At 38.8% G+C, this 13,602-nt stretch overlaps 1 protein-coding gene across 4 annotated transcripts in view; it reads left to right on the forward strand.

Annotated features, from left to right (window-relative positions):
• LOC139103299 (platelet endothelial cell adhesion molecule) overlaps positions 1–13,602 on the forward strand; it is a 153,062-nt gene that overhangs the window by 12,504 nt on the left and 126,956 nt on the right. For all 4 annotated transcript variants that reach the window (XM_070657822.1, XM_070657840.1, XM_070657849.1 and 1 more), the window contains 2 exons: positions 9,768–9,976; positions 12,583–12,718. In XM_070657822.1, coding sequence (XP_070513923.1) covers positions 9,768–9,976; positions 12,583–12,718 — 345 coding nt within the window. The remainder of the gene's footprint in view (positions 1–9,767; positions 9,977–12,582; positions 12,719–13,602) is intronic.

The following is a 13,602-nucleotide window of genomic DNA, read 5'->3' on the forward strand; positions in this document are numbered from 1 at the left end:
ACCTAGCCGTTCATCAACAAAAGAGAACTCCACAGCGCTACTATAACGACGACGACGGCGACGACGACGATAACGGTAACAACGACGACGACGGCGGCGACTATCGCGACAAGGATCGAACTGGCGGCCGAGGTGATCCTTTATTAACGGTGACGTAGGGTTATCGACGTCTTTCTGAGAGGTTTCTTGCCGCGTCGATTCACCGAGTTTCCGGATGTTGTCGAGGAGGCACGATAATACTCCAATTGTCTCTGACAAGGGGCGATGATGGAATTTCCCCGGAAGAGAGAAAGAACGGCCAGACAGTGCACTCGAGTTTGCGTATGTGTGTGTGGGCGGACGGTGCTCACACAGAGGAGGAACAGCACATAATGCGGGGCTTTAGGAAGTTTTGGCGCTCGCTAGTCCAGGACCGATATTGTGTCAGGCCTTTTGTGAACGGCAGAAAGACAAGTGAGAGCTTTTCATGGGCCGAGAGTCAGTAATTTCGGTGGCGGTTAGCGAGCAATTGTGGGAAACTATATCGCATTGCGGTAACGAACCTGATCGAATCGTTTGCGGTTTTATCGTGCCAAGAGAGCCTACGATGTAATAGTAATAGAAAGTACGATGTAACGCCAAATGGAGTGTAATATGAAACGTGAAATCGGAGCCTTCGTTCGATTCGTTATCCCGTCGCTATATCATCCCGGTGGTTTTCGTGATACATATATATAACACGCAGTAATGAATAGTGTCACGGCATGTACACGTCAAGATTAAATTTTAAATCGTTTCCAAAGTTATATTTTAACAATTACTGCATGCTTTGTGTTATACAAAAACTGTTCAAACGTGGTGACATTTATTTTCACGTAACTACCGATGTCGAATATCTGTCACGTATATATTCGTTTCGATATCCACAGATACTAATGTATCAATACCGCGTGAATCAATCATATGCAAGTATAAAATAAAATAGCAATAATTTTTCAACGCGAGATAATTAACCGAGTGTCTTTAAATTAATGAAGAGCGCTTGTAAATTTACAATTCCATTTGATAGATTATTATCCCGTAATTAACAGACAAAATTTTTTTTTAAAGTAAGAAACTTGCATAATTAGAAGCTACGATAATCTTGGTTAAAAATTACCCATCTCTTACATCGTGGTTAGGTTGGACACAATAATGACAATGGAGAAGGTTACCGTAGTTGTATGCGGTAACTTGATCTCTTGCCAGGACAATGTACTTCGGGAACGAGAAATAGAAACCGCAGACATTTTGATCATATTCTTCCCCCATCTTTCACCACCTAAATGAGTTTATTATGCGAGAGAATAATGATACATTTTGCAAAGAATGCAACAACCCGAATACCTACTTGGCAATACGAATAAATTCCGTAAGATATTATCGTTCGTATTATTTACGTCAGTGCATTTAATAATAAAAATGTAACTGTTATAGATAATTTATAAATATTCATGAGTCATATCTTTTAAAAATGCATTATTACAATGCATAAAATAAATTATAAGTAAAATGTCGGAAATTAGAAGAGCCAAATTCGGTTTATAACCTGCGGCAAAAGTACGAAGGCGTCACTTTCGAACGTGACAATTTTGCAACGCGCCAGATGTTAAAGAAAGCGATTAATTACCTGCCAGCTATCGCCGGCTCCAAAAGATGCTTCTGCTTGAGATGAGTCGTGTGATTTCCGGAAAATCGAGGACAATAATACCCCGAATGTCTCTGACAACCAGGACAATAGAATTTCTGCTGGAAGCAGAGCTAATGGGAATGGGAATCGAAGAAGTCAGATCAATAAAGAGTATTAAAAAAAAAAAAAAAAGTGCCTTGCGATGAGCCTCATGAAGTTAGCCCCCCAATAATGGAAAAAAAATGTTTTCTTTATATCATTCGATTGCACTTCGTTTGCACATGTAAGCACACATCGATTTTTTGTTTGCACATTTAAAGAAAAAAAATTAACAATAAAATAAATTTGGGGGGGCTATCTTCACACTAGCCCCCCAACATTGAAAAATTACCTTTTTAAAATTTATTTTGATAGATTTTTGTTTGCACATTACAAAACACATCGAGTTTTCGTTTGCACATCTCTAGAAAACTTATTAAAAAGAAAATTTAAATTTAAAAAATTAGAAAATTTTTTTTAATTTTTTTAGAAGTGTGCAAACAAAAACTCGGTGTGTTTTGTAATGTGCAAACGAAAACCTATCAAAATAAATTTTAAAAAGGTAATTTTTCAATGTTGGGGGGCTAGTGTGAAGATAGCCCCCCCAAATTTATTTTATTGTTAATTTTTTTTCTTTAAATGTGCAAACAAAAAATCGATGTGTGCTTACATGTGCAAACGAAGTGCAATCGAATGATATAAAGAAAACATTTTTTTTCCATTATTGGGGGGCTAACTTCATGAGGCTTTGTTTATGTCTTCATAAATGTAGATAATATCAAATTTAGATAATTCCGGACAGATAATATTTTCTAACTGTAACACAGGTACATATATATTTCTAATATATTTTATAAAGCTGTTTTAATTTATGATTATTAATGTATTTTAGTTGGAATAATTCGGTTGAAAATTTGAGGATGGATTAATTTATTATATTTTCATATTTTGTATGTTAAAGTTTAAGCTTTTAGTTGTTATACATTTTTCTAACTTTAATCCGTTTTATTTTTGGTATATATTGATACATCGCCACTGATAAGACCAATAGTTGACATAGAACGAACTGTACATATTGATCGAATATCAAATTCCCACTTGCGCACTATCTCGTTTATCAGCATGCCGCATGTGTAATGGCCCGTTACGTATAAACGTCGCCGCTAACAAACAACATTGCATAAGTCATTTTCTTGCTTACGTATGCATCGTCTGTTTTAATTTGCATAAAAAAATCTCCGTTCTACCACAGACAGTCTATAAGATTATACATATATTCTTAATTATCAAACTGAAAACAATTTGTATTTGACGACGATATAATTCTTAAAACGTTTCTAAAAAGTTTTTTTTTCTATAATAATTTGTGAAAAAAAAGTGAGTTTATCTAGAAACTACATATATCCAATACACCCCATAAACCGCAACGTATAATACTTGAGTTAGGAGCTCTTTTTCACATCCGATTTCGCTATTCGCCGACCAGTCATAACCATTAACTTATCTTTTACATTTATAATTAAGCATTTTATTCTCGTGCAATGTTCACTGTAAGCCAAGCTATAAAAATATCTGGCTATACGACTCCGTCGCATGAGCACACGGAAATCGGGTGCTTATGTTTTACGGCTACATCGTGTCATTTTCCCTGGTTCTCTTCCCTAAGGATTTTTGTCTCGTCTCCGGAGCAGTAAAATCATAATTCTATACGCTGACTCCTTGTACGTTCATTTTTTTTTTTTTTTTTTTTATTTTTTTTTCCCTCTTCTCGTTTACCGTTGTCGCGCATGGCGGACCGCTTTCGCTTTATTCGGGCTCAATGATGAAGTTATACGTTTCTCTGCTTTCACGCAATTACGATATTTTCTCGGGATTTGACATCCGACTGGCTGCGCAGCCAGTCGCCGCTACATTTTCATTTGGCCGCGCCGTTGTGTGCCTTCACACCACAATATGTGCACACATGCTCGATACAGCTTTGCGCTCCATCTGTCTCTCTTTTTCTATTTTTTTTTTTTTTTTTTTTTTGACCCCATTTTTTAACATGCCTCGCATTCAGCTTCGATGTCAACCAGATTTTAGAAGGGATTATGTGTTACATTATCTTTTTGATATTATACGCTGATGCATTTATTCATGGAGCGCTAGGTACCATTGTGTACTTGTTCATATTGGTGCGATCATTAGCATTCACTTAAATCGAATAGCATTTGCGATATCGAAAACGCGACATCAAATAAAGTCGCGGAATATTAAAATAATTGATTTGTCGTAAATTTTATACTTGTATGTTATATATACTGTATACAACATTTCGAAATGCAAAATAAATTGAAATAACGGCAGTTAAGTTAGCACCTTCTTGCAGTATCGTGCAAAAGGGCGCATTTAACTAATCAGAATTACACTTAGACATACGCGCATATATGGTAATTGGCCGTCGCGGGACTACTTTAGATAATTACAAACTCTTGTAATTGAAGCGGAGCGACGTGCATTCATGAATAAAATGTCAACTTCCACGGTTGGCGTGTGTCGTTTAATGTGTAACCCTCCTATTTATGCCATTATAAGTAACGATTAAGTTGGCGTGCATCTTTCATCATTACGTTGACGTAGAGTTCCATTTCCATTCATCCGGTTTAATATCCTCTTATTTTTGTTTGCGTGGAAGTGCAATTTGTCCCGCCCAGTAATGACTTCTCAGATTGCCGACAGTCCGCCCGGGTTTCACCAATTTCCGCTTTTCTAGCGAGTGCAGTTCCCCCATTCTCAAATTTCTTCGTGCTTCATTGCGACCCGCCGCCTGTCAGCATTTTTAACAAACGGCTGCTAGTCGCCGAAAGTCACATTCGAATTATTCTTGAAAAACTGCGAAGGCATTCCTGTATCATTATCGGATAGTTACTGCAGCTTTTTGCCGCGCACGTTGCTGAAGCGACATTAGCCCAATTTCTCGTTGACGTAGAAACCTTGTAGATTTAATATCTATTTTATTTACGTAATACAGTTGAAATTTAATGTATTCAAGTTTTTCACTTTTTTGTTTTTTAAATCCAGTTGGAAATATTATTTTTGGCATCCGATTCCCTGATATCGCTATCGAGGAATTGCTATTGTAAACGCTATCGCCCGCGGACAAGAGTCGGGCCGATCGGCACGAGTGTTGGCGAAAAAATCATGAATTTTCCACGCGCGTTGTCCGCCACCCCAATCGAATTGCCAAACTTCGCGTAATAACTCAGAAAAATTCGTTAACTTGCTACGTGTAACGTATATGCTGCACGAAAATACATGCCGATACGGTTCCAATGCTAAATTTGTTTGTTATTTTCGCTTGATTCATTGCGGTTCTGCCAGCTACTACGCTATTATAAAGTTCAAAACTTTCCTTCCGAATCTTTCCACTGTATGCAGTATAATAAGAGCAGATAAATACAACAACGTAATCAGGTGCTCAAGAAACAACTTTAATAAGGATATCGCGTTTCGCGAGATTATATCTTGTGAATCTTTCGCACGAAATAGAAATGTCCAATACTTGAGTTAAATAAATTATGAATTCAATTATGATCGCGTCAATTGTTTCCGAATAATTCGAGTAGCCGTCGCGTTTAATCTGTCTAATATTTGATAAGCGACGGGGCTTTTTGAACGTTTACAAATATAGAATGCTGGTAAAGGTGCGTCGCAATTTCTAAAGCTAGCGGAGGGACCGGCAACAAAATATGTGCGCTTGTAGCGCGTGCTTTAGCATTGTTCAACTTTAAAGCAGGTGAAAGATAGGAAAGGGAAACGAGAGCGGCTATGCGGTCGTTCTCTTCTCTCACTAAATCCGACGTTCCCCGTTTATCTACATTACTGTATAAAGAAACGACCGATTGCGCATACATAACTGAAATATGTTCGTTTGTATTTCCCTGAGATTACCGGCATTCCAACGTTTCATTACGCACGCGCGCGGCTGATGTATGCAAATGAAAAATAGCCATGGGTCTCATTGAAAAGCAGGTTCAACTCGCTTCTTTATTTCTCCTGCTTCGTATCCGTCGTATCTCTTAAGTGATTAAAATTTTACTTCCACATTTTCTTATCGGATGTCTATCTCGTGAAAAGTAACTGCGATAAACATTAATTAGCCGCGTGTTTTTTTATTTTTTTTTTTTTTTGGTTGTTTGTCATTTTTTTATGAAAGGCACTCGAAGCGCACGTTTTAAATATTGAAACGAACGATATTTGGTTTAAATCTAATTAGAAAATAAATTGCGCGGTACACAAATTTCCTGTTATAATGACTTTGATAATAAATCTCATACGGATCTTATACGGAATACAACGTAATATATTTAAGTGCTTTACTTAAGTTAAATAATTAAATTTTGTATCAATAAAAACGTCCAATATCTCTTGAGCGCCGCTTCAAGATAAATCGAAATTGGCAGCGCGGTCCCATTAAAAAAGTCCAACTCGTCCGTAGCTCGCATGTCCCTTCGATTTCTGTAGTACGTGTAATGCGTCGCGAAATGCGCCTCGCGTGTAACGAAGCGTCTCGCAGGTTTGGCCGTATGCCGGGACGAGGGAAAAAGAGACACGAGAGAAAAGAGCGTGCACAGGGAACTTTGCAATTCTGATCGTAGCCGTTCGCAGTTACGAGTGGGACTTAATTTGCCTGGGGCGCATTCGCGGGCGTAGGAAACGCGGGGGCGGTTTGCCCGCGATGGCAACGCTCGGGAATCGCGCCGGAATTATATCGGCATAGCCGCATTCGACTGTCTGCACCGCAAAACTCATTGCCGGGGCCGTCGAAACGGCTTTTGCAAATCGCGTCGATCGTATTTAACGAAAATGGTTTTACTCGCGTTGATTGCACCGTTTAATACCTTCGTGCGAAAAATATCATAGGTGGATTTTACCTTTAAACGATATTCCCAAGGATAATCTTTCCGTTCGGTCAAATTGACGTAATTTTATTGCAATCAAATCTGTTTGAAGCGACCGGGAGGGGGGAAAAAAAAACCATTGTTACTTTTTAAAATAGGAGATCAGCACACGGATGCGTAACTTCCCTCAATATTTTGATCAACGCTCACGTAACCGGATTTTTTTTTTTACCGACTGAAAATCTAGTTTCAACGAATCATTGATTAATTGTAATTAATACCCTTCGAGTTTTTATTCGTCAGTAACGAGTAATCTTTAATCGATTTAACGCGAGCCGGTGTTTCTCATACATACATATGTATATAAATGTACATTATCCTGAATATATCAAGTTATTGCAAGTGATTGTTTATCATAACTGATTGTTTATTTATGACATGTTCGTGTATTCTATTGATATTTTTAACGAAGATAAATTTATAATCACTGGTATTGGACGTCGATTACATGTGTTAGCATTATTTGAATAATAATAGATAATAGTGCAAGAGATATAATAAAATAATAATAGCCAAAGTAAATGTAAATTAACTTGGAACTCGGCCTGTTATCACAAAAATTAAGTTGGCTAATAAGAGAGATATACCGCAGTAATACTTCACATTATAACAATCTTTACAAAATTAACTTGCTCTGAATTTAAATAATGACTATTATTAGCATCATTTAAGCATTCTCACCTGCACGTACTACCGAGATTAATCTTTATACAGGCGGTCGAATTATCGCTATTTACCCAAAGTTTTGACGTTAAAGGCTAAGTGTATTCAAATTCACATTTCTCTTCGTTACTCCGCTCTCGATGCGATGGATTCCTGACTTTCTTTGCTCGCAACATAGCGAAGACGAGTTGTTAAAACTTTGTTATAAATTTTGAAGTTGAGGAAAGTAGGAAAGCGATGGCAGCGAAAAGAACAGGCGCAACCCCGTTATCAGAAAGAAAAGTCTACTTTCTAATTATTGGGAGAAAATAAAAATTACCCCTTGCATATATTATTTACGTGTTGTGCGGGCTATCGTAATGCACAAAGGGTCTTTAGCATTAAAACATAAATTTATCGTGAATACACCTTGCATACATTGCTGTTTTACGAAATTGTTATTACTTGCAGTCTCGCAATGCATTTACCGTCGTTAATTAAGTTTTTTTTTTCCCCCTCTTTTTTTCCATTCAGTCTGTTTATCAGGAGAAAATTCATTTTTAGCTATTTTCTTCCCGTAATTTAAAAATTATAAATGCTAAATATTCTACATAGCGGGCACCGAATAGCCTGCGACTTTATTTACTTCATAAAATGTACTGCGCCCTTATCGTATTGACTTCTACCGCTTGCAGAAACGAGCGGCTTTATGAAAGTATAAAAATCCATCGTCCGAATTGACGTCGGCGAGCAAGGTAATTTCATCTTGCGTGCCGCATTTTCTTCTTTTAAAAGAAAATTGCTGAAACATTAAGTGTTTCGTTAAATTAGCCTTCTTCACGAATAATTAGTTGTAAGAAGCGGCGCTATTGAGCATAGAAACTAGTCGGGGAGGGATCTCGAGAATTTAAATGTAGATACGTCGGACAGTGCAGCGACGACGAAACTAGCGCAAGGGGAAGGAACGAGGAGCACGAGTATTGCATCCTTCAAAAGAAGTCCCCGGAAACTTAGAACTGGCATCACGTCGGTCCACATTTTTCAGGATGCCTTTCAAACGAAAATTAAGCAGGAAAAAGCTTTCTCAACTTTTCTCAGAGTCTTATTCGTAGTAAACGTAGAAATTCGCATCTTTTTGCCATCAAGGAACTTAACTGACACTTCTCCCGACTGTATGAAAAACGCTTTGCGACACGATGTCGTAAAATTGTTTACAAGACGATTTGAAAATCTTATTACGGACTCTTTTATGAACGTCCGATTCGTAAGACCTATTTTGCTTTAAAAATTCTAATAATTTAAATTTACAAATTTATGCTAATTCTTTTTTTATCGCCGATGCGTTATGTTAAGAATATTTTTTTTTAATGCACTCGTAGGCGTTTTTCTCTTATTATGCGACATGATTTCACGCGGTACCCGTCGGCTTCTTTCTCATTTCTGAGAACTTGGTGTAACATGTGCGCAATATTAAACACGGTCAGCTCTTCTTATTTGAGTAAACTCATTCCGCGTATAAGCCGCTCGAATAAAACGAGTTATTTATTTGCTTAGCCCACTTGCATGCGAACGTAATTGTGCAAAACAAGTACATAATATTAAATTTTTATACATTAGATGATGAAACTGCAATTATCAGCCGTGTAAAAAAAAATCATATTTTTTACCGTATTTTCGTAACGGTTCAGTATAGAGTACGTGAAACGCGAGCATGTTAATATTTACAAACGGGTTATCAAAATGTTATAATAAATGAAATGGATGCGAAAGATTTACATGTTCCGTCGACGTGTAAACACGCTTTCACGCGGGCGTGAAAACGTGCGTCGCTCGTAGTAGATATAAAGTGCCACATTTCCTAAAATATTACATATAGCGTTGGTATATGTTCCTGATGCTTCTGAGGAGAGAAGGAAGTAACCCCGCAGAGTTTTGTTCCCATTCGCGGCTTGTAGACCGTACCTATTTCCGTGTAGCCCGGAGGTACTACGTAATAAGAGCTCCATTCTGCACCAAGGAGTCGCAGAATCTCTCCTTTCCCTACTACGCGCCGCCACCCCTTTCTCTCCCGCTCGATTTTAATACGGGCACCATCCGAAGCTCGGCTTCCTTGCGGGCTTAATAGGTCGAATCGTCGATAATCCTCGCATAACGGAGTTTCAGCAAAAAACACCGCGCTTGTTCGAGCGTGAGGGTTAGTTTGCCGAGCACCTCGTATGGGTTACGCGAAAATGGTCGGGGCTAGAGGTTTAATATATGTATGCAGATACGTGGCTGCGTGAACGTGGAGAGCGCGCGCGTGCGTGTGTTTGCGGTTGCATGCATAGTTGCGAGAGAGGTTGCTGGGTGGATGGAGGAACGGCGGGGGATTGTCATTCGGCGGAATTGCAATTTCTCGCTGACGCGTGCTGTGCAACCTCTCGCGCGACGAGTAAAAGCGAACTAATGATGCGCACTAGACTTAATGCCCTGTGTTCCTGTTCTCATTTTCCTGAAAGGTGCGAGCTGTCTGCGGGAGGTCAGCCTAGAGATGGTACCCGAGGTGGTGCAACGCGGGGAGAAGGTGATTCTGCGGTGCCATTATGATCTGGAGAACGCGCCACTCTACTCCCTCAAGTGGTACCGGGGCAAGCATGAGTTCTACCGATTCGCGCCCACGGAGGAACCATCCACGAAAGTCTTCAACATTTCCGGCATTAATGTCGATGTAAGTTACTCAACGAGGTTTCTGATAACGTCTCATATATACATGCATGGAAATGATATTTTCTTCCGTTGACCTATTTTAAATATTGTAATCGGTTATAAAACGTATATTATAACAGAATAATTAAATAGTATTTATAATATACCTGTTTTTAATATAAAATTTATTTAAATAAATTAATTTTTTTTTTATGTTCTTACTAACTTCTCTTAATATTTTATTTTATTTTTTTTTTTAAATTTTTACTAGAAGTGACTATTAATTAAATATGATTCTTTGTTAATATCTATTCTAATAAAAATTTTCAATTGAAAGTATGAATAGAATTCATTAATGTGAAAATTTTAATAAATTGAACGATGTTGTGAATTCCAAATGGCAAATATTTAGCATTTAATAAACGTTAATAAAATATAAAATAAGCCATTTCTCTGCATGTAATAATGTATTGGTATACAATTACCGAAATGTAAATTAAAAGTGGGTCGATGAGCAGAGTAATTTTACGTACATGTAGAAAATATGACGAAATAAAATAACACAGTTTAAATTTATGATAGAATATCTGACATATTTTATACACGATATATTTATAATATTTATAATATGTATAATCAAATGTACTTAAAAAAAAAAAAATTGTGAACACGCGTTTGGTTAAAAAAAAGGATGCGTTAGAGATCTTAACGACCGGATGAACTGAGGGACGAGTAGGCGGGCTTGGGACATTTGTTTATTGGAACACTTTGCGTTCCCGATGGGTCTGCGAAACTGCGGCTATCTTTTTCGGTCGTGCTACGCAAAGCGGCCTGGCGGGGACTGGCGAACAACGAAATATGCGGTTTTATCGTATCACGCAAACCGCCGGTTGCCGAGCGGTGCCTCGTTAACAGCACCCTTGACCGCTGTAATCGCCGTAAAACAGTCGGCGGGTCTACGGCGCTTTTATCATCGTTCGAACATTTCCGTAGGCTGTTACACGCGTCGGGCGCGATGGTTTGCGGAGTGGCGCGGTGACCACCAATCGAGCTATGCCGCCTGCACACGCGCTGCGCCAAAAACAAGCCCCTCGGTACCGCTGTGTTCCGGTACAGCCGAATGAACGACCTGACAAACCGTGACAACGCGCCGCACGTTCCCGTCCCCCGTCCCCGTTTACGTTTATCGTTTCGAAACACAGTACACGCGCGGCCGGTTCTCCGGTGACGAACGGGAAGTAATGCACCGCGCCGTGAGAGGTATAAAAGCCTCAATTTCGAAAAAATACATTCGCTCGTCCTCTTCCTCGTCTGTTTTACCCTCGAGGGAAAGACTGACGAAAAAAAAAAAAAATAGTTTCGTTACTTGACTTGTTTTCGGGCTGATATTTGATTTGCTACCTTCATAACCTGGTCGGGTATCTATATCGGAAACGCGCGCCTGGCAAATACTCCGATGTTTCCATAGATTGATAAAATTGCAACAGTAAATTGTTACACCGGATACATTTTAATTTCATTTATATTATGTTTTTATATTGAGAAGTAAGTCTTCAACACACTTTCGTAACAGAACGTGTCCGGAGAGCGATACAAAAAAATAATTTTTTTAATTTTTTACTTGCTTTTCGCCACAGTATTAAATCGTTTATACGATCGCAAATGTAAAATATCATGCTATAAATTTGCGAATAATCGGTTATAAGCTAAAAATATTAGATGTTTTGCACGGGGATATCGGTGTCGTCGCTAGTCAAGGGAGAACCGACAAGACGCTACACGTCGGAGATTATTCCCTAGATAGAGTCGAGTGAGAGTGCTATGGTTTCATATTTATTCCTCCCGTGCGGTGCACCGGGCTTTTGTCTCTGCTTCTGTAAAGTCAGCCGGGGACTCCGCGCCCTCGTCCACATAAATCAACGACGAGAGAGAGCTCACTTGCCTTTCACGCTACTTTCTCGTTCGTCAAAGAGCTTGCAATTCACCCCCTTTTTTTTCTCACCCCAGCCATCGACGCCCCGGCTCGTCCGCGCTTCTATCTCTTTCATTATATAACCACGGCTAATTATGCATGCTTCGTTTTGCTTATTCCGATTAAACCTTTCTCTGCTCCGGACCCCTATCGCTATTGCGAAGTCGCGCTTCATCTCTACTTCCGTTACCAGCTTGGCTTCCCGGGCCACTTTAGCCGAGTGCTGGATAATTTTCTGATAAGGTGATTGTTCCCTCAAGTGGACCGGGCATCCTTCAACGCGACAAGAGCTGGAATATTCATGGAATATTCCCCGGAACAAAGAACGCCGCGTCTTTTCAAAAATTTAAATTTTGTATTTTTTTTATAAATACATTTTTTAATTTAACAAAATAGCTAGCGTTAAATTACATTTATTAATGCAATATAGATGCAATTGTGCACAGGCATCGAATCAAATACCTCGCGAGGCGACGAATAATCCTATCTCTTCATCATCTTTTGCATGCAACGTCTTTCAAACAAATGAGATTATTATATCGAATCACGTCACTTGCATGTAAATGACATCACTTCACCGCGGAGTAATAACCCAGGCCCGCCGCGCTTGATACGCAGGTACTTCTATCCACTCTATACCATCTTATGTGTTTCAGCTCGACAACTCGAACAAGAGCCAGGTAACGCTTCGCAATGTCGACTTCGGCCTCTCGGGTACATTCATCTGCGAAGTTACAGCAGACGCGCCGACCTTCTCCACGGCCTCCACCTCGAAGAATCTCACCGTAGTATGTAAGTACATGCCCCTCGGTATTACCCGCTATCACGAAACTCCGCACATGTACGAGGCAGACTGCCACTCTCTTGTTACCTAGGGCCATGGCTTTACGCACGAGCGAATTAGGCGAGTGCTTTGAAAGTCGGAATGTTTATTTTTATTACACCGCATCCGACAGTTTAAGCATTAAAACTGATAATTAATTAGAACAATTTTTTTTTCCCACGATATTTTTGAATAAGAGCGTACGCGGAGGTGTAGATGTTTGATTTTTAGCAGTAGAGAAAAAGTAATTTTTTTTAGAAAGCATTAAGGTCGCAGTGTGCCTTTGTGAACAATAAAAAAAATTATTTCGCTCATTTTTTATTATATTAAAAATAATTTTTTTATTCAAGTTTAGTTTTATAGATATATGTATATACGCGCGAATTAGCACAAGATTGAGGCAGCAGTAATATTTTTTAATTGAATAAGCGATAAAGCTTTAATATTATGTTCCAATTTTTATATGAACGTGATAATCCTATCTTTAAAAAATTGATTTTAATGCCGCGACGTTGATTGGTTTTTTTTCTTGGCTCGCTTTGTGCTAAATGAGAGTAAACGTGTGCTATTAATGTTACTGTGTGTAATTAAAACAAAAAAAACATTTTTTATGAAACAAAAAAATATTCGGGTTATTAGATTATATTTTAGGCTTTCTCGAATTAGAGTTTTGTAACTACGACGATTTAAGAGCTCGAAAATGACGGTTGGGTCTCGGAATACGCGAAGAAACTTGCTCGAGTATCGAGTATAATGATTTGTTTTGGTGGAGGACGCCTCGAGCTCGACTAGCGCATAAAAAAAATGTAAACAGACTAGTCAGATGTTTAGCTCGGTTTCGAGCTCGGCGTTT

The sequence above is a fragment of the Cardiocondyla obscurior genome, linkage group LG01 (assembly GCF_019399895.1).
Source record: "Cardiocondyla obscurior isolate alpha-2009 linkage group LG01, Cobs3.1, whole genome shotgun sequence".
Taxonomy (NCBI): Eukaryota; Metazoa; Arthropoda; class Insecta; order Hymenoptera; family Formicidae; genus Cardiocondyla; species Cardiocondyla obscurior.